Source organism: Macaca fascicularis, chromosome 10, assembly GCF_037993035.2.
Source record: "Macaca fascicularis isolate 582-1 chromosome 10, T2T-MFA8v1.1".
Classification (NCBI taxonomy): domain Eukaryota; kingdom Metazoa; phylum Chordata; class Mammalia; order Primates; family Cercopithecidae; genus Macaca; species Macaca fascicularis.
Window position 1 is genome coordinate 92,551,112 of NC_088384.1, and position 22,613 is coordinate 92,573,724.

The window sequence follows — 22,613 nt, forward strand, 5'->3', positions numbered from 1 at the left end:
GATGTTGTTCAAAATCACACAGGCCTCCAGAGGCGGAGCCGGGATTGGAACCCAATCTCTAGCACTCTGGGTTAGCAAAGCAAAGGAACGATGCAGTGGCGAGGACAGCTAGAAACACCTAGGACGCAGAGCAGCCAGGATCGGAGGGCCAATCTGACTATGCAGGGATGAGAGGGCCACCTCGGGCAGCTTCCTCGGAGCCTCGGTTTCCCCCCCTACAGCGAGGTGTCGCCGGGGTGAACTGGTGGGAACTCCCGCCTCGGTCCACCTCCCGCACAGAGCATGCGTCGCGTTCCAGCTGGAACCGGTTTGGCGAGGCGGTTCGAGGGGCGGAGCCCCCCGTCCTCGGGCATGCGCGTGCCGACGTGGGCGCGCGCTCCTTTCCTGGGCCGGTCGGCCTGGGCGTGGGCCGGACGCGGCGGCCCGCGCGCCTGCGCACCAGCCCGGCTGCGCGCGGCGGGCCACGTGCCAAGCGGGCTGCGCGCGCCCCCGCCCGGCCCGGGAGTCCCTGGCGACGCGCGCGCGGCTGACGCGGGGGGCGGGGCGGGGCGGGGCAGGCGCGGGGCTTTAACCCGGAGGCCCCGCCCCTCGGGCGTACAAAACCGGAGCCTCGGGCTGGGCTGCGTGAGGGAGGAGGGTGAGTGCCCGCCGCTGGCCGCAGCTGCCGCCAGTCCGTCCGTCACTCCGTCCGTCTGTCCGGTCCACGTCGTCGCCGCCGCCTCCTCAGCCCGGACGCCCGGGGCCCGCCCAGCGCCGCCCGGAGCAGCCGCGGCCCCGCGAGGAGACGGGCGCCGCCCCCGCCCGACCCGGCCCTGCCCCGCCCCCGCCCTCTTCCCCGTCTGTCCGTTCGTCCGTCCGTCCGCGCTTCCGTCCTTCTGTCCAGCCGCTAGTCCTCCGGCCCGTGTCCCCGCTCGCCCGCTTTGTCTCTCCCCGGCTCGCTGTCTCTTTGTCTCTGCCCTCGCGCTCCCCCGCAGCCCCTCCCTCGCTCCTCATCTCCGGTCCCCTTCTCAGAGCGCTCTTCAGCCCTCAGAGCCGCCCTTTCTGGGCGACCCGATTCTTCGGGACTCCCCCTCAGAGCGCCCCCAGATCTTTTGGGGCTCCCCTTGAGAACACCTTCCACTCTCCCCAAGGGTTCCCCGTGAGCTTCTTGCACATCCTTTGGGGGTTCTCCTGCACCCAAATCGCTGGGGTCTCGCCTCCTCTGAGCCCCCATTCCCCCTGGGCTTTCCCTCTTCTGGGTATTCCCCATATCCACTGGGAGCTCCTAGGTCCCTTGGGGTCTTTCTCCTTGGGACCCCCCCCAATATGTCCTCAGCTCCCTGACTTCAGGAGCCCTTCTCTGCTTTCCCCTGGTTTGTCGCCTGTCGCTGTCTCTCCTTGTTCTCTCTCAGGTCTTCGAGCACCCCCACTTCTTGGGATCGGGGTCCCCTGCTTTGCTCTCCCTGCCCCTCTGTGCCGCGACATCTGTTTCAGTGGTCTCGCCACTCTGTGTCTCTTGCGCTGAAGGTCCCCCTTTGAGCCTGCTTCTTTGCCTGGGGCCCTTGGTCCCCCCCTTGCTTTTTCTGCCCCAGCCCCCTGTCTCCCCTTCTCTCTGCTCCCTGTCTCCCTCTCCCTTTTTCTATCTTTGCCGGGTCTCTGGGTCTCTGACCCCCATCCGGCCCTCATGGCTTTGTGTCTGGAGCTCTTGAAGCAATGTGAGTGGTGGGGTGTCCGGGTCGGGCCGGAGTTGGCCCGCAGGCTGGCCGCGGCCGAGGCTCCATGGGGTTGGCGCTGGGGCAAGGGCTGGCGCTGGGGCAAGGGGGCTCTGGGGCCTCCCACAAAGGGGGGGGGAGGAGGGAGGGGCCAGGCTGTCTGGCGGAGGAGGGAGTGGGGGGCCTTCCTGCTCTGAGGCTTCTGCTTTAGTTGCTTGAGTGTGTGGAGGGCACCACGGGCTGGGCATCCCTGCCCACTTGGCCCCGCATGGCCTGGCACTTTGTGATCGCTTGTGGGCAGGCCGGGCTATTTTGGAGTCGGCAGGATGTGATATCATTTGGACGTTTATTTAGCCCCGGCTGGGTGTGGGGGCTGCGTTCTTGCCAGCTTGAGTAATGAAATTTCGCAGGGGGGGTTTGGGGCGGTGGTCAGCCTCCTAGGCAGCTGGGTTGTGGGGTTCATGGCCAGAACTTTGCAGAACACCAGAGTGGGCAAGTGAACAAAGGTCTGTGCTGCCTGGATCTTGCTGAGACTCGATTCAGGATGAGCAGGGAGAGGACTTCTTAATCTGACCACCCCGAGGATTGGCTTTGGCAGTCTAACCTCTGGGGCCTTGGTTCTGCCAGGTTCAGGTTGTGTAACCTTGAGTGAGACCCTTGTCCTCTCTAAGTGTCAGTTTCCCAATCTGTAAAAAGTGGATGATTGTGCTGGCCTCACAGGGTTGTCATGACGATCAAATGAAACATCTGTAGACATGCTTTGTGAACTGTCAGCTTGTCTTTAAACAGCCCCATCGAGGGAGAGGAGCTTGCCCAAGGGTAAACAGCTGGCTCGCTCCTGCCAGAGCTGGGACAGGGATCCAGGCCTAGGACACTACAGTCCAAGGCTCTTTAACCTCCTCCCCACTGCCTCCTGGTTATTAGGGAATGCACCTGCCCTTCCAATAGAGCAGGGAGACGGCTGTTTCTTAATTCAGGCCCCAATCCTGCTTGCTCTTTGTTAGTCCGTTTGTAAAGATAGGTGGGCGTGCCCATCGGGATGTCTGTGCTGGGGGACAGTTGGATTTTCCATGTTCCATCCCATTGTTGTTTAAGGGTGGGCCCTGCTTGGACAGTGGCACTTGGAATAAAGTCACTTTGTAGTTGTGAGCCGTGGCTGCTTTTCCTGCTTCCCCTGTAGAGGAGGGGAACAAAGGCCTCAGCTGAGAGAGGCTCTGCAGAGAGCTGGGGTTTTCTGTCAAGGAGCTTAGGATGTTCTAGAACTTTGGTGCAGAGAATGAGATCAGCTGTTCAAGCGCCTTGTCTTACAGATGAAGAGATGAGGCCAGAAGGACCAAGGACCCACAGAGGGTTGAGCCAGGACTTCTGGGTCCTGTTCCATGGCACTGCCTCTGAAGAAGTCACTGTCATGCTGTTATCACCTGCCCCTGGTGTATAATGACAATCTCTAACATCCTTTGACCTTTTTACTGTGTGCCCTGTGCTTGGTGCTTTACTTCAGCTACTTGCAGTGGGAAAGAAGAAGGGCTTGGTCCCTGGCCTGGAAGTGAGGGGTGCAGGATCCCAGTCCCCACATCTCACCCACTTTTAGGGATGTCACTTTCCTTTGGGCTTCAGCTTCCTAATCCATAAAATGGTAATAACATTCCTAATCCTAAGACTGATTCTGAAATCATGGAATCCCTCAAGAATTGTGTGAGCAGCGGCTCACTCCTGTAATCCCAGCACTTTGGGAGGCCAAGGCAGGCGGGTCACTTGACCTCAGGAGTTCGAGACCAGCTTGGGCAACAGGGCAAAACCCTGTTGCTCCAAAAAATACAAAAATTAACTGGGTATGGTGGCATGCACTTGTATTCCCAGCTACCTGGAGGAGGCTGAGGCAGGAGGATCGCTTGAATCCAGAAGGTCAGGAGGTTGAGACTGCAGTGAGCTGAGATCGTGCCACCGCACTCCAGCCTGGGTAACAAAATGAGACCCTGTCGACCGGGCGCAGTGACTCACGCCTGTAATCCCAACACTTTGGGAGGCTGAGGCGGGCGGATCACTGGAGGTCAGGAGTTCGACATCAGCCTGACCAACATGGTGAAACCCTGCCTCTACTAAAAATACAAAAATTAGCCGGGCGTAGTGGCACACACCTGTAATCCCAGCTACTTGGGAGGCTGATGCAGGAGAATCATTTGAACCTGGGAGGCGAAGGTTGCAGTGAGCTGAGATTGGGCCATTGCACTCCAGCATGGGTGACAAAAGCAAAACTCCGTCAAAAAAAAAAAAAAAGAAAAAAAACTGTTCCAGAGAGTAGAAACTCTGGGTTTCAGAACCACAAATGCCTGGTTTTAATTAGTCTCCATCATTCACTGTGTTTGTAATCTTGGGCAAATTATTTCTTTGAGCTTCAGTTTTCTTATCTGGACTCAAGATTTATACCACAGGATTATGATGAGGATTAAATGAGATTATGTATTTTTTTAAATCTAGTACACAGTAGGCACTTAATAAATGTGAACTTTCCCTTCCCAAAAACATCTGGGTGACTTTTCTCTTTGTAGGAACTAGACAGAAGCCCAGTCTCTCCCTCCCCCCACGCCCTGTGGTTGAGGTTCAGGCAACTAGGAAAGCACCTGTGACTATTCTAATAGTAATAGGAGTGATCTTCTCATTTCTCCCAGGCTGTGTGAGGCATTGTGTAATCAGCCAGGCTCTTTCCCGACCATTGTTCTCCACCAACAGGCCTGGAAGTCAGAAGCCAGTGGAGTTCTCCCTGTTTCACAGGTGAATGAAAAATAGGGGGCCCAGAGAGAGACAAGGACCTGCTCAGGGGCCCACAGCCACAGCAGTGTCAGGCAGGCTTGGAGCCCCGGCCTCTTCTCCACAGCCCACAGATTTATGGGTTCTGCCTGTTACCGTACCCCCTCAGGCCACCTTCCCTGGGTCTGTTCCCATCTGTTCTGGGAGGAAGGTTTTCTTGACATTTCCCCAGTCTCTGAGCTCATCTTGAATTTAAAAGGAGGCTATCTGGAGGCTGGGTGGGGACTGAGTCACCACCTCCCCTGGCTTTCTCATCCTGAGCAGCAACCAGACACACCCAGAGGACCACTGCTGGAGACCTGCGGGTTGTAAACGCCACACAAGCTTTCTTCCGAGAAGCTCAGATGGGCTCTTGGGGACAAGCTGCAGTTGTGGTTCCGTATGTATTTCTTCCTTCCCCTAGCCACTTTGAGAAGTTGTTGCCTGTCCTTTCCTGCTTCAGCCTTTATTAATGCTGTCCTCTTCTCCTGTAGTACCCTCTCTTCCCCTAGAGGCCCACACTGTCAAATGCCACCTTTCCCAGGAAGTCTCTCCTTGCTGGCTCTGGAGTCCCACCAGGACTCCTGAGTATGCTTAAGGTATGACCTTGGCAGATCACGTCACCTTTCTGTGCCTCAGTTTTCTCATATATAAAGTTCAGGTTTCTTGTCTTTATAAAGCTCCATCCCTAGACACACTCATCTGTCAGATCTGGGGGCAGGAATCAAATGCCCCTAGGTTTTTAAACCAGCCCTCTAGAGGATGCTGGTGCTGAGAGCCTGTCAGCTACGACCTGGGAAAAGCTGAACTGAGAGGATCCTGGGTTTGTATGACAGCCTGGCTTGTTGCTGTGTGACCTTGGATTAGTCAGCTTTCTGTGCCTCAGTTTTCTTCCCTGTCAGATTGGGATGGAAATGAGAACTCATGTAGTAAAAGCCCCTCGAGAAATGGCTGTCATCACCATCATCAGCTTTGTTTTGCATGGGGATTGGTGGTTTTCAGAAGTAAATCACCCTTCCCCTACTTGGTCCTGGCAGCAGGCACTGTCAAGTCAGACTGGGCCAGGGTGCAGGCTGTGGAATTGAACAAATTGAACACCTGAGCAGGAATGAAATCTAGTCCTTACAGGAATGTAATGAGGTTGATGAAGTGTGTGGTATAAATCTCTCTCAGGTTCCCAGACCTAACTGTGGCTGCCTTTCCTCACTCAACCTGTGCTGGAATCAGCTGTGTTAATAGATAGACCCACCCATTCTTAGAAACCAAGGCTACCTTAAAGAGAGATACCAGCTACATTCTAGAGCTAAAACATGGCTGTTGTTCCACAGCACGGAAGCAGTCCCAGGGACGGGGAGGGATGGCTAGGATCCCAGAGCAAGACTAGAGCCACAGCTCTGCCTCCCTGCCCCGGGCTCCCTCGTCTCTGTACATCGCTGGCCTAGATCCCCAGGTGGAGAACTGGAGCCCTGAGGTCTGGTTTGGCCAGTGAACAGTTTCCTCACAGGACAGAAGCAAGAGAAGTGGTCCCTAGTGGTCAAAGCGAACTCGTCCTGGAGCTGAATGAGGCTTGGAAAACTCCTCCTTTTCTGGGCCCTGCCTTCCTAGCCCTGGGCCAGGCTCTGAGAGGATGGGGATTCATAGACAGACAAGGCCTCTCTGCCCTGAGGAACTTATGGTCTGACAAGAAGACAAGCCTGCAATTATGAGAGACTGTGTGACAGTCTGTAATTAAGTGTCTGCTGAGGAAAAGCATTGTCTGAGAAAGAAGAAGTAAGCATGAGCCAGAGGAAACAAGAGCCCTTTGAGGGGGGCTGGATTTGCAGAGGCAGAGGGTGGTGCTGACATTCCAGGGAGGCGGAGGTGGCAGAGGGCATAGCTGGATAAGTTTGCATTTAGGGAAACAGTGAGTGTGCTAGTTTTGCTGAGGCATCAGGGCTCTGGCTGGAAAATCTGGGCGAAGCCAGGAGGTTGTAGGCAGTGTTAAACAGCTGAAAAACAGAGGCACCGGGGAGCCATGGAAGGTTTTAGAGCAGAGGTAGCACAACTGGAGGACTTTTTCCAGAAGATGAATTAGGCTGGATAAATTGGAATGAAAAAAAATGACAACAGGGAGGAGGCTTTGCAGGCGTCCAGATGACACAAGAGGGCGAGGTTTGGGTGGGGCCTGTGGGAGTAGGAAGAGCCAGTTGGGGTAGCAGAGAATGCTTGTGTTCCCTTAGGAAAGCCTGGCCATCACCCTCATGGGCCGGAAGGGAAAATGTTGGGTGTTGCTGGTTTGGGGCAGGATGTAGCAGTCTGAGCACATTTCTTGTGCACCTGCTGTTTGCCTGGCTCTGCGCCAGGGGCTCCACAAGGGGGCTCATGAAATCTGTACAACAAGCCAGAGGCGGTGGACTTACCATCCCTGTTTTGGAGATAAGGAAAAGGTAGCTCAGACCCAAGGCCAATTGTCTCCAAACCGTGGCTCTTCCCACAGCTCAGCTCTGCTTCTTGGAAAGGGAACTCCTGCTTTTAGGGTCCAAGGGAGCTGAGCCTTCTTGTCCTTTAATTAGGAGCAAGCACATTTATCCTAAAAGCCCACAAATCCTGCTTTCTAAGGATCCTGAAGGTCAGGGTGCCAGTTTAGAATTCCTTCAAGGTGGAAGAGTCAGAGGAGCTAGGGACCCTCACACCAGCAGTTTTACATACTGGACTGTGAGAAGCTTCCGGAGTTGTGCCGTGTGTATGTCCAGCACAATATTAGGCATGTCCACCACTGAGCCTGTTGGAATTCTCAGCTAGCCACCACCAGAGAGGGGCCCAGCCGCAGTAATCAGTCACCCACAAAGGCAGGAAGGGACTTGCCTCCAAGGTGCCTCGCGCAGGAGAGCCAAGTGACAGAGCCTAGGACCCATTTCTCAGGCTGCAGCCAGGAATCCCCAGTGGACAGAGGGAAAGGGAAGGGGACTAGTGCTTACAGAGTGGCTACCATGGGAGGCAGCAATGGTTGGTCCCAGTGTACAGCCAGGAGATTGATGGCTTGGCCGGGGTCTCCCAGCCAGTCATTCTCCTCTGTATGCAGCCCACACTCCTCTGAACACAAATTTGGTCATGAGGCAGAGCAACCACATGACAGGCACAGCCTCCAGGCGCCCCTCACCCCGCTGCTCCCTTGCCTCCAGCAGACCCCAGCATCTATATACCAGTTTGCTTTGGCAGATACTCTCTGAGCCCAGCGGTATGCAGGGTACAATTGTAACTGTAACCGTGTTCTTCATACCATAATCTGGACAAAGGTTTTGAGGAGAGATTTTTGTGCTCCTTTGGAACAGAGATGGCCTGAGAAATGCTATTTGGACTTTGGAGCAGTGGACTAGAGGGACGTATGCCATCCCTTTCCATTGTAGTAATTCATTTGATGACCATCTAGAGCCAGGTGCTTTCTCGTAATTTTGCTCATTCTCACGTATATTCTTTTTGTTTTGTTTTCAGCACGTTGGTTCTGGATCTTTAATATTTGTTTAGCCTGTTTTGATTTGCAGAGTACTTTTATATACATTATCTCCGTAGATCTTTATCCAGCTTTGGGAAGTATTACTATTCTTGTCATCCTTGTTTTTCAGAAGAGGAAACTGAGGTTCACTGGTAGAAAGAGGCTTGACCAAGGTCACTGTGGCTGAGCTACTTATTCAATAGATATTTATTAAGTGCTGCTCTGTGCCCGGCAGTGAGCTGACCCTGGGGAAACACTGACAGTCAGAGCTGCCTTAGAGACTTAGTTTCTGACTCCCAGAGTCTGCAGCAGCAGCAGCACTGAGATCTAGCCAGGATCCACCACCAGGCTTCTAACCTGCATCCTGGGCCCTCTCCACTTCAGGTCCGTGTAGTTTGGGCCTGTGGCTTAGGTCTAGACTGTTGGAGCCTGTAAGCCCTCAGCCTGGAGCATCACGGTGTAAAGCAAGCCAAGGCATAAGTCTCTGCAAACTGAACTTCCAAAGTAACAAAAGAGGCCAGGCATGGTGGCTCATGCCTGTAATCCCAGCACTTTGAGAGGCTGAGGTGGGCAGATCACCTGAGGTCAGGAGTTTGAGACCAACCTGGCCAACATGGCAAAACCCCATCTCTACTAAAAATACAAAAATTAGTTAAGCGTGGTGGTACATGCCTGTAATCCCAGCTACTTGGGAGGCTGAGGTGGGAGAATCGCTTGAACCCGGGAGGTGGAGGTTGCAATGAGTCGAGATCACGCCATTGCCCTCCAGCCTGGGCAACAGAGCAAGACTCTGTCTCAAAAAAAAAAAAAAAAAAGGTAACAAAAGAGGTCTTCAGGCCGGGCGCGGTGGCTCAAGCCTGTAATCCCAGCACTTTGGGAGGCTGAGATGGGCGGATCACGAGGTCAGGAGATCGAGACCATCCTGGCGAACACGGTGAAACCCGGTCTCTACTAAAAAAAAATACAAAAAAAAAAAAAACTAGCCGGGCGAGGCGGCGGGCGCCTGTAGTCCCAGCTACTCGGGAGGCTGAGGCAGGAGAATGGCGTAAACCCGGGGGGCGGAGCTTGCAGTGAGCTGAGATCCGGCCACTGCACTCCAGCCCGGGCGACAGAGCCAGACTCCGTCTCAAAAAAAAAAAAAAAAGAGGTCTTCAGTAATGGCTTAATTATTAACAGGGTGAAGAAGGGCCTCTCAGCAGAAGGCCATCTGCTCCTTCTCCCTGAGGGGATGTCGCCCAAGGGCTGCTCTACCTAAGATCCTGGTGTGAGTGTTCTGGAGCCTCCAAATATTTAATTACACTGCACAGGTGTGGAGCTCTGTGGCCATGTGCTGAGCTTGGGACCCTCCCCACCACCTTTAATATTAAATGAGATGAAATAAAGTAAGGTCCTAGGATAGCAGGTCTGGAAAGGACTCTGGCCCAGCCCCTTCCTTTCCCATGAGTTGGAACCAAACCTCGGAGGGAAGGAACTTGCCAGGATCCCATATTGAGAGACATTCCTTCCCCTTCCCTTCCCTTCCCTTCCCCCATATTGAGAGACATTCCTTCCCCTTCCCTTCCCTTCCCTTCCCTTCCCTTATCAGTTTCACTTAATTTCCTGTCCTTCCTGATAGGAACTCTCATCCCAGCTGTACCTGTTCAACATTCAAAGCCGCCTTCAAATCTTCCCTATGCCTCAAAGTCAAGTTTTCCCTCAGTCTTCCCTGACACTCTCCTCCACACCCCAGAGCCCCACAGTGTCCAGTCTGTCTCAGTCTACTTTCAGAGGCTGACTGCCTGTTCTACAAGGCTAGACCAGCAGCCCTTGAGGAGACATTTCAAAATCTGGGTGCCTGGGTCCTGCCTCCCCTCCCAACCCAGGGAGTCTGATGCCTGAGATTTAGGAAGAGTCATCTCTGGATACATTTTGCTGAAGGGTTTTTTTTGTGTGTAAAAGTTACATTTTTACTGAAAAAGCAATACTTGTATGTTGGTTAAAAAAAATTCAAACTTGGTTAAAAAAAATAATGAAAAATTAGTCCCTGTCCTACCCAGACACCTAATCACTGTGACCAGTCTTGAGGTTTCCTTACAGAAATACTCAGCATCCACGTGCAGCTATTGTCAGTAACATCCCTTTTTGTTACTTAAACAGTGGCATATTCTCTCTCTGCTTTTCTATACCTTGCATTTTTCATGTAAGTCTCTGTTGCAGGTTATTCTTGGTGGGCACGTACAGGTTCGTGGCCACCTTTGCTCCTGAGCATGTGACTTTCCATTGACACATAGACCACCAGTTGTTTGTCCTCTACTCAAGGATGTTTAGCTTGTTCTCAGTCTTGCTGCTGTAAACAGTGCTGCAGTAAACACCCTTTCCTATGTGTCTCCATGCACGAGTGCATGTGTAGCTGTTGGAGCCATTCCTGCACATGGAATTGCTCTTTCAAGAGTCTGTGCACTTGAAATTTGTCATATATTTTTTAATTGCCTTCTTTTTCATTCTGAAAATGTGTATATTTTAAAAGGCACCCCGCCTTCACCCCCAGATTCAAATTTGTTTCTTCCATGAGCTCCTCTTGTGTTGCACCTGTTTGGCAACGGCGGGGCCAGTAAGCTCATTCAAATATTTACTGACCTTGCTGGGCATGGTGGCTCACGCCTGTAATCCCAGCACTTTGAGAGGCCAAGGCAGGCAGATCACAAGGTCAGGAGTTTGAGACCAGCCTGGCCAATATGGTGAAACCCTGTCTCTACTAAAAATACAAAAATTAGCCAGGCGTGGTAGTAGGTGTCTGCAGTCCCAGATACTCAGGAGGCTGAGGCAGGAGAATCACTTGAACCCGGGAGGCAGAGGTTTCAATGAGCTGAGATTGTGCCACTGCACTCCAGGCTGGGTGACAGAGCAAGACTTCATCTCCAAAAAAAAAAAAAAATCCTCCTGAATCCCAGTGCTGGCTTGGCAGCTATACCCCTGCCCTTCACTGAACCTCAGTTTTCCTCGTCTGAATGGTTGGGAGACTCATTCCTGCCTTTCTCATGTTCCTGGGCTATTTGGTAAACCAGCCAGTGGGAAGATGTCGTGAAATGTATTACAGTGGTCTTAGCTAGACAGAGTGGGCATGCCAGGGTCAGCAGAGAGTCCGAAGTCTAGACCAGCTCCCCGGTGAGCCGTTGTCAGTCCTAGCAGATGGCCAGGTCAGCCCTCTGGCTAGAAATTTTAGGGCAGCTAGTGGTAGGTGTCTCCTCTTGCTGTGCTGAGATGGGGTCAAGATCACACTTAGGCTTTTGTTGAAAGAACATATAAGATGAGAGGGAAAAAAAAAAAAATCATACTTAGGGGCCTCCTGAATTTGCTCTGCCCTAGGTTGCTGGGACCTCTAGGACCTGTGCAGACTAAAGGAACTCAGTTGGTAGATCCAAGAGAGGTGGTCAGGGAGACCAGGAGCATGTCTACACTGCTAGCAGGCTTTTGCCTCCTCCCCCAAGGCAACAGGATGGCCCAAAAAAGCACCCCCCAGCGGATCATCTTTGCAACTCCTGTTTTAGCTCCAGTGGCAGCAGGGATGAGGAAGGTGAAGTTCTATCATTTTTTTTCTAGTTTGAAGTGACATTTAAAATCACTAGCCTAGGGGCCAGGCGTGGTGGCGCATGCCTGTTATCCCTGCACTTTGGGAAGCCAAGACGGGTGGATCACTTGAGCTCAGGAGTTCAAGACCAGCCTGGGCAACATAGTGAAACCCCGTCTCTATAAAAAATACAAAAAGTAGCTGGGTGTGGTGGTGCACACCTGTACTCTTAGCTACTTGTGGGGCTGAGGCGAAGGGATTGCTTGAGCCCAGGAGGTCAAGGCTGCAGTGAGCTGTTTGTGCCACTGCACTCCAGCCTGGGTGACAAAGCAAGACCCTGTCTCAAAAAAAAAATCACTAGCTCAGTTCCTCCCTCTTATTTTATCAGCGAGAAAACTGCAGCCTGGAGAAGTTGAAGGTCTCCTCCCAAGTCTCCCAGTGAACTTGACAGGTCTCAGCTCACTTCCGCTCAGATTAGAAGCCAGGCATTTGACTCTCCTAGTCCTTAACTCTAAACATCTTTCCCAAATTGTTCCGGTCGTAAAGTTTCACTTCGGGGTTAAAAACCAAAGTGAAAGAAAAACAGCAAAGCAGGAAGCAGCCGCTTCAGACCCAGTCCAGGCTGAGGGGAGGCTCTGAGGGACCGAGGCCCTGGTGGCTTCATGAGGAGGGGAGCCGGCCTTTTCCCTACCCACTCCCACCCTTGCTCTGGGAGCCTGACTGGGGCAGGGACTGGGTGGGGCCCCGCAGGGAGAGGCGCCAGGCTACAGACAGACAGTGGCGTCCTGGCCTGGCCCACTGCTGTCTGGGAGACAGCCAGTAGGACGGGTTCCCTAGTGAAGTCAGCCCCATGTAGGTGTGGTCCCAGCCGGGTTCCAGGTAGGCCTTTTAAACTCCGTCCTTCCGGGGCAGAGCTGAGCTGGAGCTGGGCCTCTGTCAGCTTGGGAAAGAAGTCCTGGCTTCCCAAACCCAGCTTTCACAGAGCATTTCACTCTCCCTGAAGGTAAGAGCCAGCGCCCTGTCTTTACCATGAAAACTCTTAAACTTTTGGTCACTGTGGGCACTTACCTCCTATAGTTTCTTTTTGGGACCAAGATGACTTGAAAGCCAAAGGATGGGGGAGCTGGAACTGCTGGCTTCTCACCTCTTTATGTCACTGAGTTGATGGGTGGCCTCAGGCAAGACCCTTCCCTTCTCTGGCCTGCAGATTCCTCCTTCGTTTATCAGCAGGAGGGAGCTCCTTCTGTCTCTTCTATTAAGTTGAATTTGGTTCCTGGAAGCTGGTGAGAGAGTATCGTAACACCCACTTTGGTTGGCCTGTGTATTTCAGATATTAACTGTTACCTGATTAGCTGGGGTCTCAAGTTCCTATTTCCTGTGCTTTTACTAAGGAAATTCTCAGACTTATCAATGCAAATATGGTATCAATTTTGTCGCTAGACCAAATATGATTTTTTAAAAATAGAGATATCCCACTATGCCACCCAGGCTGGTCTCAAACTCCTGGGCCCAAGCAATCTGCCTGCCTTGGCCTCCCAAAGTGCTAGGATTACAGGTGTGAGCTACCATGCCTGGCCAGCAAATATTTTTATGTACCTCTCTTCTCCCTTGCACAGTCACAGGGTCCCTAAGTACAGAGGTGGAGTCCAGTCTCTAAGGGCACCCACTGCGCATACAGTAGGTGATCAGGAAATCCACACCCCAAAGGTCATATGTACCCATAGTTAAGAGCATCTCTGTGGAGTTGGGCTGCTGGGTTTCAGTTCTTGGGATGCTAGTTAGAGCCGTGAGACCTTGGACAAGGTACTTAACCTCTCTGGGCTTGTTTCTTCACCTGCAAAATAGAGATGCTAATAATACCTGATTGTAGTCCAGCATGAGGACAAGAGAAATGTGTGCACAGCACTAAGCACAGTGCCTAGTACAGAGGAAGCATTTAAGAAGTAATAGCTGCTGCTGTTACTGATATCCAGGGGGAAAGAAAAGACTTGAAATAGCCAAAAACTGTCCATGTCCCATGCCTGGAAAGATGTAGATGGATTGGGTGGGCTGCTTGGAGTGGAGTCAGTTATTTGATGGCTGTTTATCAAGTGCAGGGCTCTCATGGGGGAAGGTGGCCTGGGTAGGGGAGAGGCGAATGCCCTGAGTGAGGGAAGGGGAAGAAGGGCAGGCTGTCCAGGGTTCAGGACACCCAAGATCAGGCTGGAGAATCTACCCAGGGCTGTCAGAATCTGCCAGGTATGTGGAGCTAGAGTTTTGTCTGCAGGATCATCACTCCATCTGGGCAGTTTCCTACTGGGGACTGTGATGAGGACCTGTTACTGACTGCAGAGAATAGGTTTGATAGTTCTAGCCTCTCCTGGAACTTTCTTGCTTTCCCACGCTTCCTGACGTGGCTGTTGCCCTGCACAGGGGTGCGGTAATAGGAGTTGTCTGCCTGCCTGTGGAGTGCACACCAAGGTCGGGTGGGGAAGAGGGGCCTTGTCTGGTATCACCCAGTAAAGGTAGGGCTGCCACCGTTGCTGCTGTCCCAGCAGTTTCTTTAAGAGAGGCACATGCAGCAGTGTGTGGGAATGGTGGGGGGTGGAGGGCAGGGATTGGGCTCCTCCCTCCTTCCCACCCCACCTCCACTTCTCTTTCCAAACAATCAGCCATTCATTTACTTGAGTGCCAAGTGCTGTGCCAGGAGCCAGGGAGAGACTAGGGAACAAGATTGACTTCCCTCCAGCTTGGAGTCCCCACCCAAGCAGGTAACAAATAATCAAGATACTATCTAATCTGTTTGTGATGAGAGCCCTAAAAGAAACAAATAGGTGCTGAGAGATTGGGGAAGGCATCTCAGGGAAGGTGACTAGGGGATGGGAAGGAGGCAGTCAGGGGCTGACTGGGAGGTGTCACTACCCTAAGGTGGGGGTATCTTGAGGGAACAGGAGAGGTAGGGGTTACATCTGGAGCAGTCTCAAGGTCAGGCAGGACCCTGGGGGTCTCCGTGAACCTAAAGAGGTGTGATAATGAATGTACTGCAAGTGAATATGTTTCTTCCCTTTTCTTTATTTCTTTTTTTTGAGCGTTTGAGACGGAGTCCTGCTCTGTCGCCCAGGCTGGAATGTAGTGGCATGATCTCGGCTCACTGCAACCTCGCCTGCCGGGTTCAAGTGATTCCCCTGCCTCAGCCTCCTGAGTAGCTGGGATTACAGTGCCTGCTACCATGCCTGGCTAATTTTTGTATTTTTAGTAGAGACGGGGTTTCATCCTGTTGGCCAGGCTGATCTCGAACTCCTGACCTCGTGATCTGCCTGCCTCGGCCTCCCAAAGTGCTGGGATTACAGGTATGGCCACTGCGCCTGGCTCTCCATACAATCTCTTACCCAATTCCTATCCAAGGTTCTATGATACACATCCATTACTGCCTTTGTACACCTCTGATCTTTATTTTCTATTTGAATTATTTTTCTTTTATTTATATTTGCTGAATTCCAGTAAATAGATTGTAGGCAGATTATTAATCAGCCCTTGCTCACAAATACAGTTAAAACAGAAAATTTTTAAAAATACTTAGTTTTAAATATTTTATTTGTGACTTTTAGGTTTGGAATGGCATGCGCCACCACGCCCAGCTAAAATCAAAGCAGTTTGATAACTGCTGGGACTCATTCTTCAGTGGGCCACTCACTCGTCCATTTTTTTTTTTTTTTTTTTTTTTTTTTTTTTTTTTTTTTGAGACGGAGTCTCACGCTGTTGTCCAGGCTGGAGTGCAGTGGCGCGATCTCGGCTCACTGCAAGCTCCGCCTCCTGGGTTCACGCCATTCTCCTGCCTCAGCCTCCTGAGTAGCTGGGACTACAGGCGCCCGCCACCGCGCCCGGCTAATTTTTTTGTATTTTTAGTAGAGACGGGGTTTCACTGTGGTCTCGATCTCCTGACCTTGTGATCCGCCCGCCTCGGCCTCCCAAAGTGCTGGGATTACAGGCTTGAGCCACCGTGCCCGGCCTCTCGTCCATTTTTAACACTGTGTTAATGACCATCTTAACCTTTTTGTTTTGTTTTGTTTTGTTTTGAGACACAGTCTCACTCTGTCGCCCAGGCTAGAGTGCAGTGGTGCAATCTCGGCTCACTGCAACCTTCGCCTCCCGGGTTCAAGCAATTCTCGTGCCTCAGCCTCCCAAGTAGCTGAGATTACAGGTACCTGCCACCACACCGGATTAATTTTTGTATTTTTAGTAGAGACGGGGTTTCACCATGTTGGCCAGGCTGGTCTCAAACTCCTGACCTCAGGTGATCCGCCCGCCTCAGCCTCCGAAAGTGCTGGGATTACAGGCGTGAGCCACCATGCCCGGCCCTCACTAGCCCATTTTAAGGAGATATATTTGAAGGGCAGCTGAGGGGAATGCTCTGAATAATTAACTCTTATGGTAGTGATTAATTCTCCAAGATTTTTTTTTCTTTTTTCTTTTTTCTTTTTTTTTTTTTTGAGGCAGTGTCTCTGTCCCCCAGCTTGGAGTACAGTGGCATGATTTCAGCTCCCTGCAACCTCCACCTCCTGGGTTCAAGCCTCCCAGGTAGCTGGAATTACAAACACCTGCCACCACACCAGGCTAATTTTTGTATTTTCAGTAGAGAGGGGTTTCACCATGTTAGCCAGGCTGGTCTTGAACTCCTGACCTCAAGTGATCCACCTGCCTCGGCCTCCCAAAGTGCTGGGATTACAGGCGTGAGCCACTGTGCCCGGGTAATTCTCCAAGTTAATGCACAATGCACATTTCAGCTTATGTGTGGCCTTATCCTGGCAGAATTGCTAAGGGACTGATCATCTGGGAGAGCCTCCTCTGCAGAGGTAGCCTTGGTTCCAAAGCCCCTGGTGGCCTGGTCACCGCCTCCTATCGAGGCAGGATAATGGGATGAGGAAGGCTGTGGATCTGATCACAGGACCCAGGCATAATTCCTTCATTAGCTATTTGCTCTAGGATTTAGGCCAAGTCCCTCCACCTGCCTCAGCCTCAGCTTCCTCTTCTGGGAAATGGGATAATACTTTCCAACATATTTATGACTCAGAGTCAGTGAGACAGATGATGGACTTCCCTTTGCAGTCTTGAGAATCCTAGCACAGTGTTTGGACACAGTTAAATGCAAGGAAGATAGGACTCCTGATCCCAATTTGTAGAAGTAGTGGAGACCCAGAGATATAGTGACTTGCCCAAGGTCATACAGCACTTCACTGATAAAATTGGGCTGAAACCCAGCTACCCTCCACAAGTTGCTATTTAAGGTTTCTTGTTGGTCAGTCTTTCAAAGGACAGTAGACTTGAAATAGATGTTTGCTTTTCCATCTTACTGGATTACTGGATTTGAAACATTTCTCAAGAAGCTCCGGTGTTGATGGGCCTGTGAGGGAGGATAGAGGGTAAAGGTTTGGGTAGGGGATAAGGACAATAATTCTGTGTCATAGGACTGGAGTCCTAAATGACTTCCATGGTGATCATCTTGTCCAGGGACAGCAAATACCTTGCACTTGGCAATTACCCCTCATACTGGACCCATGGCAGACAGCATCAACCATAGCACTCCCATTGACCCCCGGATACAGCGTGAGGAACCTTCTCAACACAGGCAAAGCCAATCAACCAGAAGTAGCATGCCCAGTGGAACCTGTGCCCTCCCCAGTCTAGTGCAGTCCCCCACTTTTACGGATGGGTGGCAGTCCTGGGAGGGGGAAGGACTATGAAAGGCAAGTGATGTCACAGGTCTCTTTGTGAGAGCAGAAAGGAGTCTGGCAGGACAGTTTGAAGCCTTCGGAAGTATGTTTGCAAAAACATCGGGGCAGAGCAGCTCCCAGGGGGTAGGTGTTATCAAGGTAAAGTCTGTTTTCTCCAGATGTTTCTTGGGATGCTGGCTTGGCCTCAGTGTGTTTTGTGAGACTGTACCATAGTCAGATTCCACCAACCAGAGCGGGAGGACAAACTTGTCTTTCTACAGCAGCTTCTAAGCTTTGTAGGAATGTATGTGTCAGTCTTGCCGAAGCAAGCTTGTATTTTTACTACTGTGAGACTGGATTCTGTGAAGGTTCCATTCTGGAGGTTGAAACCTGTAGGGTTTGCACTCAGTTAGCAGATAGAACACGACTCACTGTGTGATCCCGAGCAAATCCTTCAACCTCTCTGAGCCTCCTCCTTCCTTAGTAGCACAGGGGTGATGATGAAAACATCTCCTTGAGGGGATCAAATATAAGATGCAGAGGTTAGGACCTCAGATGGTGACTGGGCTACTGCAATAACCACCAATTCCTGAGCAGGTGAAAAACATCTGGCAACTATGATTATTAGCCACTAATATTCAGCCACTCCTCAGTGTGGCTGACCCCATGCCATTGTTGGGGCAGAGTTCTGTGGACAGGATGGGATGGTTGGTGACCTTCTGATTGGTAGGTGTTCTTTCAAAGAGATCTTCCCAGATGTTACCATGCTGTGCTTTCAGAGGTAGTTGAGAGGAAAATTGAATGGGGAGGGCTCTGTGGGCATGAGGGGGAACATATGGTCAAGACTTGTTCCATCATCGCTGTCATCTGCTTGCTAAGTTGTTTCTTACTCTTCTCTACTTAGAGTCTTCAGAGTCTTCTAGGATGAGGGCTCTGCCAGCCTGTGTCATTTTTTCGGGTGAAATCAGAGGGTGGGGTTCTGCCTCCTAAGTGTCAGCAGGCATTCACCTGGGTACCTCTTTTGGGCCAGGAATGAAGGTCACAGGGATGCAGCCCTGCCTTCAGGAGGCTCAGGGTCTTAAAGGGGGAAGCAGAAGAGTAAAGAGGTTTGTAAAAACAATGTGGTGGGCAAGGACCTGTGGTGTGCCTGAATGTGGGATATTGTTCAGTGAGGGAGCCAGGGCAGGGGCCTGGGAAGACTGTCAGGGAAGGCTTTTTGGCAGGAGTGATGCTGGAACTGAGATTAAAGGAGGAGGCAGAATCAGTGAGGAAGAAGAAGGTGTTCAGGCAGCACAGAGGCCTGGAAGCTGAGCATGGTGTGTTGGCATGAAGGGGGTGATAGAGAGTTAGAGGGGTGATTGACAAGGCAGAGAGGCCAGTGGTCTCTGCACTAAACTGTTAGAATGGTGCTACTACAGCATGGTGTGGAGGGGCTGGATGGTTGTGAGTGCTGGGCAGGGCAATGAACCTTCCCGAAATCAATCCTTGGAGAGGATGAGGCCCCTCATTTCTGCCCCAGGCCAGAAATCCTCAGCCTCTGGCGTGCAGAGTCCCGGGAGAGCCTGGGATTGGGCAACAGCTCCGTGGGCCGTTTGCTCAGGAGATGTGTAGGCTCCTCAGGCAATTGTAATGACAGTTCCTCACCTGCCAAGCCCTTTCCCACCTGTCTTAGGAAACTCACAGCAGTGCTAGGGCAGTGGACAGGGCAAGCCTCATTATTCTCATTTTATAGATGAGAGAAATTCAGATCCAGGAGCTTAAGTCACGCAGTGAATGAAGGCTGGTTCCAGGGATTCCTAACCTACTGGCAGTTTCTGTCATAGCAGGTATTTTGAAGGGGGCGGGGTAGCAAGTATCAGCTGATCTCATATTCTGCTGATGGATTCATCATCTCAGATGGGAGGTCTTGTGCAGCTAGACTTCCCAGATGAAGGTGTTTTACTTCCTGACTTTGCTGTCTGAAGCCCTGGTGTGTGTTCTCACAAAATCTCTTGTGTGGCTAGGCTGTGTGAACTTTCTCCTTTTGTATTTCGCTGTTCGTTGATAACAATTCTCCGGAGGTAGGGGGAAGAAAAGACCAGACACGGTGGCTCACGCCTGTAATCCCAGCCCTTGGAAAACCAAGGTAGGATGATGGCCTGAGCCCAGGAGTTGGAGATCAGTCTGGGCAACATAGCGAGACCCTGTTTCTACAAAAAATAAAAATTAAAAAAATTAGTCAGGGGCGGTGGTACATACCTGTAGTCCTAGCTACTTGGGAGGCTGATGTGGGAGGATCACTTGAGCCCAGGAAGTTGAAGCTACAATGAACTATGATCACACCCTGTACTCCAGCCTGGGTGACAGAGTGAAACCCTGTCTCTAAACAAAAAGTTGACTGGGCACGGTAACTCACGCCTGTAATCCCAGCACTTCAGGAATCCTAGGTGGGAAAATTGCTTAAGCCCAGGAGTCCAAGTCCAGCCTGGGCAACATAGTAAGACCTCATCTCTACAAAAACTAAAAAAAATTAGCCAGGCATGGTGGTGCACACCTGTGGTTCCAGTTACCTGGGAGGCTGAGGTGAGAGGATTGCTTGAGTCCGGGATGCAGTGAGCCGTGATCACGCCACTGCACTCCAGCCTGGATGACAGAGTGAGACCCTGTCTCAAAAAAAAATGTTGAACTATGAATGTCATGCACACAAGGATGATGTCTGATATCACATCCAGAACTGGACGTAAAGTAGGAGGGCAAAGAGCGTCTGAGGCCCAGTAGGAGTCTTAAAGTTCACACCCATGGGGACTTCAGTTTCCTCCCTGGCATCCATCCTACCTGCATCTAGCCTGGCTGGCCGTTTTCTAGGCCCTTCCTCTGTCTTTGGCCAGCTCTGCTTCTTAGAAAACTCCTCTGTATAATTAGGAAAAATCTACTTCCCATTAACAGTCCCCATCTTCTTTTTCCCCTCTGATTGTAGTGTGACCTTCTGGGGCCACATGTGTATTTGACAGTCTTTTAAGATTTGAGGACAGTCATGCCCTTTTAAATTGTCTCTCTTCTCCAGGTGACCAGCCTAGCCTCTCCAAGCCATCCCTCACTTTACGCTAAGCACAATTTTTGGTGCATATGTGTCACATGCCCCATTTGTGACAAGTCCGTCCCAGACACACCAATCACTTGTTGAGTCAGTCCTGGGCTTTCTCATGCAACTCCATGTGACTGCCACAGTGCCCAGTCAGTGGAAGAGGCTTTTCATTGTCATATCTGCACATTCCTGTGGGTTTCTTGAGGACAAGGACTGCTCATTCTGGGTCCCTAGTGGCTGGCACTCTGCATGGCTTTCCCTCTGTAAATAAGCACTTGCTGGGATGGAGTTGAGACTTCTCCCTGTGTGGGTCACCTTCTGTCATCAGGCTCCAGTTTGACAATATCCCTTGCCTGGAGTTACCTATGATACCCTCAGTATTATCCAGAGTTCGGTGGGGACTGCGCCCTCTCTGGTCCTGTGACTTTCCTGTAACACTGCATCCTCAAACAGTGTCTGTGGTCTGCTGACATCACTAAGCCATTTTTCCACATATGCCGCTTTTCTTGTGTAATTGTGTTACTTGGGTTCCCAAACTCAGCATCTTAATATAAGCTCTGAGGGGAAAAAAAATCCCTCTCCTTTCCTGTGTCTCTGTCCCCAGGGCGTCCCTGGCACAGAGGCAGGCAGCATTACCTCTGCTGACCTGAAGTGAACTCATGGTTTTCCCCATTCAGTCCTGCACTATTCGTCTCATCCCGACTCTTGGCTGCCCAGGGATCTTGGCTCCTACTCCTGTCACCTGATATGCCACCTGCCACTCCAGGCCCAGTGAATGAGCTTGTTAACACTGCGTTTCTATTCTGGGATTCGCTTGGTCATTCAGAATGGTGAAAGAGGCCACAAATCGAGGTGTACAGGGCCTGGCAGTGTCTGGCTTTACTGGACACAGGGCCTATGACAGTTTGTGAAAGCCAGGCTTTTGTGACCTATCACCAGGGTTTGACATCAGCCCTCCAGAAGTGAGGGTAGTTGTTTTTGAGGCTCTTTCCAAGTAATACTTCCCAGGCTGGGCTCTGGGATCTTAGGGCTTTGGAAAGGTAGCAGCAAAGCTCTTATGATAGAGCCAGTATTTGAAAAGCCACATTTTGCGTTCTCTACCCGCAGTCCTTCACCAGACCAAACAGAGGCTGCACATGTCAAGTTTTTGCACTGTGCTGGAGCCGAGGCAGCTCTGAACTGGGCAGCTTCTGCTCACTAGCACCTGCTTCTAGTGGGTTGGTTTTTTGTTTTTTTGTTTTTGTTTTTGTTTTTTGAGACAGGGTCTCACTCCGTTGTTCAGGCTGGAGTGCAGTGGCGTGATCTTGGTTCACTGCAACCTCCTTCTCCCGGGTTCAAGTGATCCTCACACCTCAGCCTCCTGAGTAACTGGGATTACTGGCATGAGACACCATGCCCGGCTAATTTTTGTATTTTTGATAGAGACGGGGTTTCACCATGTTGGCCAGGCTGGTCTCAAACTCCTGACCTCAAGTGATCCTCCCACCTCAGCCTCTGAAAGTGCTGAGATTACAGGCATGAGTCACCATGCCCGCCCAAGTTGGTTATAGCTTTGAGAAACAAGATTGTGATTTAGTAACAGTAGCTTGGGCGCTACCATCTCTTTAAAGCTTGGACTTCTAGGGATGATGGTAATAAGGTGTCCAGGGTGGGCTGGGGCAGGGGCCACTGCAGACTCTGCAGGTGCGTCTCTGAGGAAATATAAAATGATGTTTGTGACAGATTCCAATACAGAATGGGTGAGGAGTAGATGTTTCCTGACAGGCTGCTTACTGGATATGGTTGCAGTGGTGGTAGAAATGGTTTTTCAGAAACTACATGCTATTTGGATATACTGTTTGGAGGTCAGTGGTCGGGGCTAGAGGAGGTGGAGTTTAGCTATGGGAAGGTGCCTCCCTGAATGCCTGGAACTGTGTTCTCCGGGCTGGGGGGAAACCAGGAACATTCCCACACTCAGAGCCCCAGGCAAGGGTCCCTGCTCTGCTGCCAGATCCTCAGCGAGTGCATTTGCCTTCCTGGTCCTTTTTCATGTGTACTGTGAGAGAGTGAATTAGTCTAGTAGGTCCTAGAATACCATGTGGGAATTCTATACAGAGAAAAAAGGGGAAATGGAGCTGCTCTGAGGGACCTGGGGTGGGGTGAGAGTCCAAAGAGCCTTCCCCAGGCCCCCTTGGGAATCCCTAGAACCAGACTCAGTCACACTGGAGAAGTCCTGAGTGGCTGGGAACCCATGTCAGCAGTTCCAGTGTTCCTGGTGAGAGAGTCAGAGCATGTGGGGCCATGTGTCTGGGAGCAGGACCTGAAGGAGGACAGTGGACAGCAGCAGTCACAGGCAGGGTGGGTGCCTTAGCCATGTGCTGGG

At 51.5% G+C, this 22,613-nt stretch overlaps 1 protein-coding gene across 38 annotated transcripts in view; it reads left to right on the forward strand.

Moving 5' to 3' along the window:
* Positions 1–22,613, forward strand: part of DLGAP4 (DLG associated protein 4) — a 231,379-nt gene that overhangs the window by 157,248 nt on the left and 51,518 nt on the right. For 4 of the 38 annotated variants that reach the window (XM_074005255.1, XM_065523099.1, XM_045362926.2 and 1 more), the window contains exons 1-2: positions 595–637; positions 4,361–4,463. The exons of 20 other annotated variants lie outside the window; for them this stretch is intronic. Coding sequence is in view for 4 of the 18 variants with exons in the window: in XM_074005254.1 (XP_073861355.1) it covers positions 283–637 (355 nt within the window). In the remaining 14 variants the exon portion in view is untranslated. Of the gene's footprint in view, positions 1–63; positions 1,695–4,360; positions 4,464–4,763; positions 4,879–12,105; positions 12,501–22,613 lie in introns of those variants that run through there. 14 more of the 38 variants (XM_074005257.1, XM_005568928.4, XM_074005260.1 and 11 more) reach the window with 8 other exon arrangements.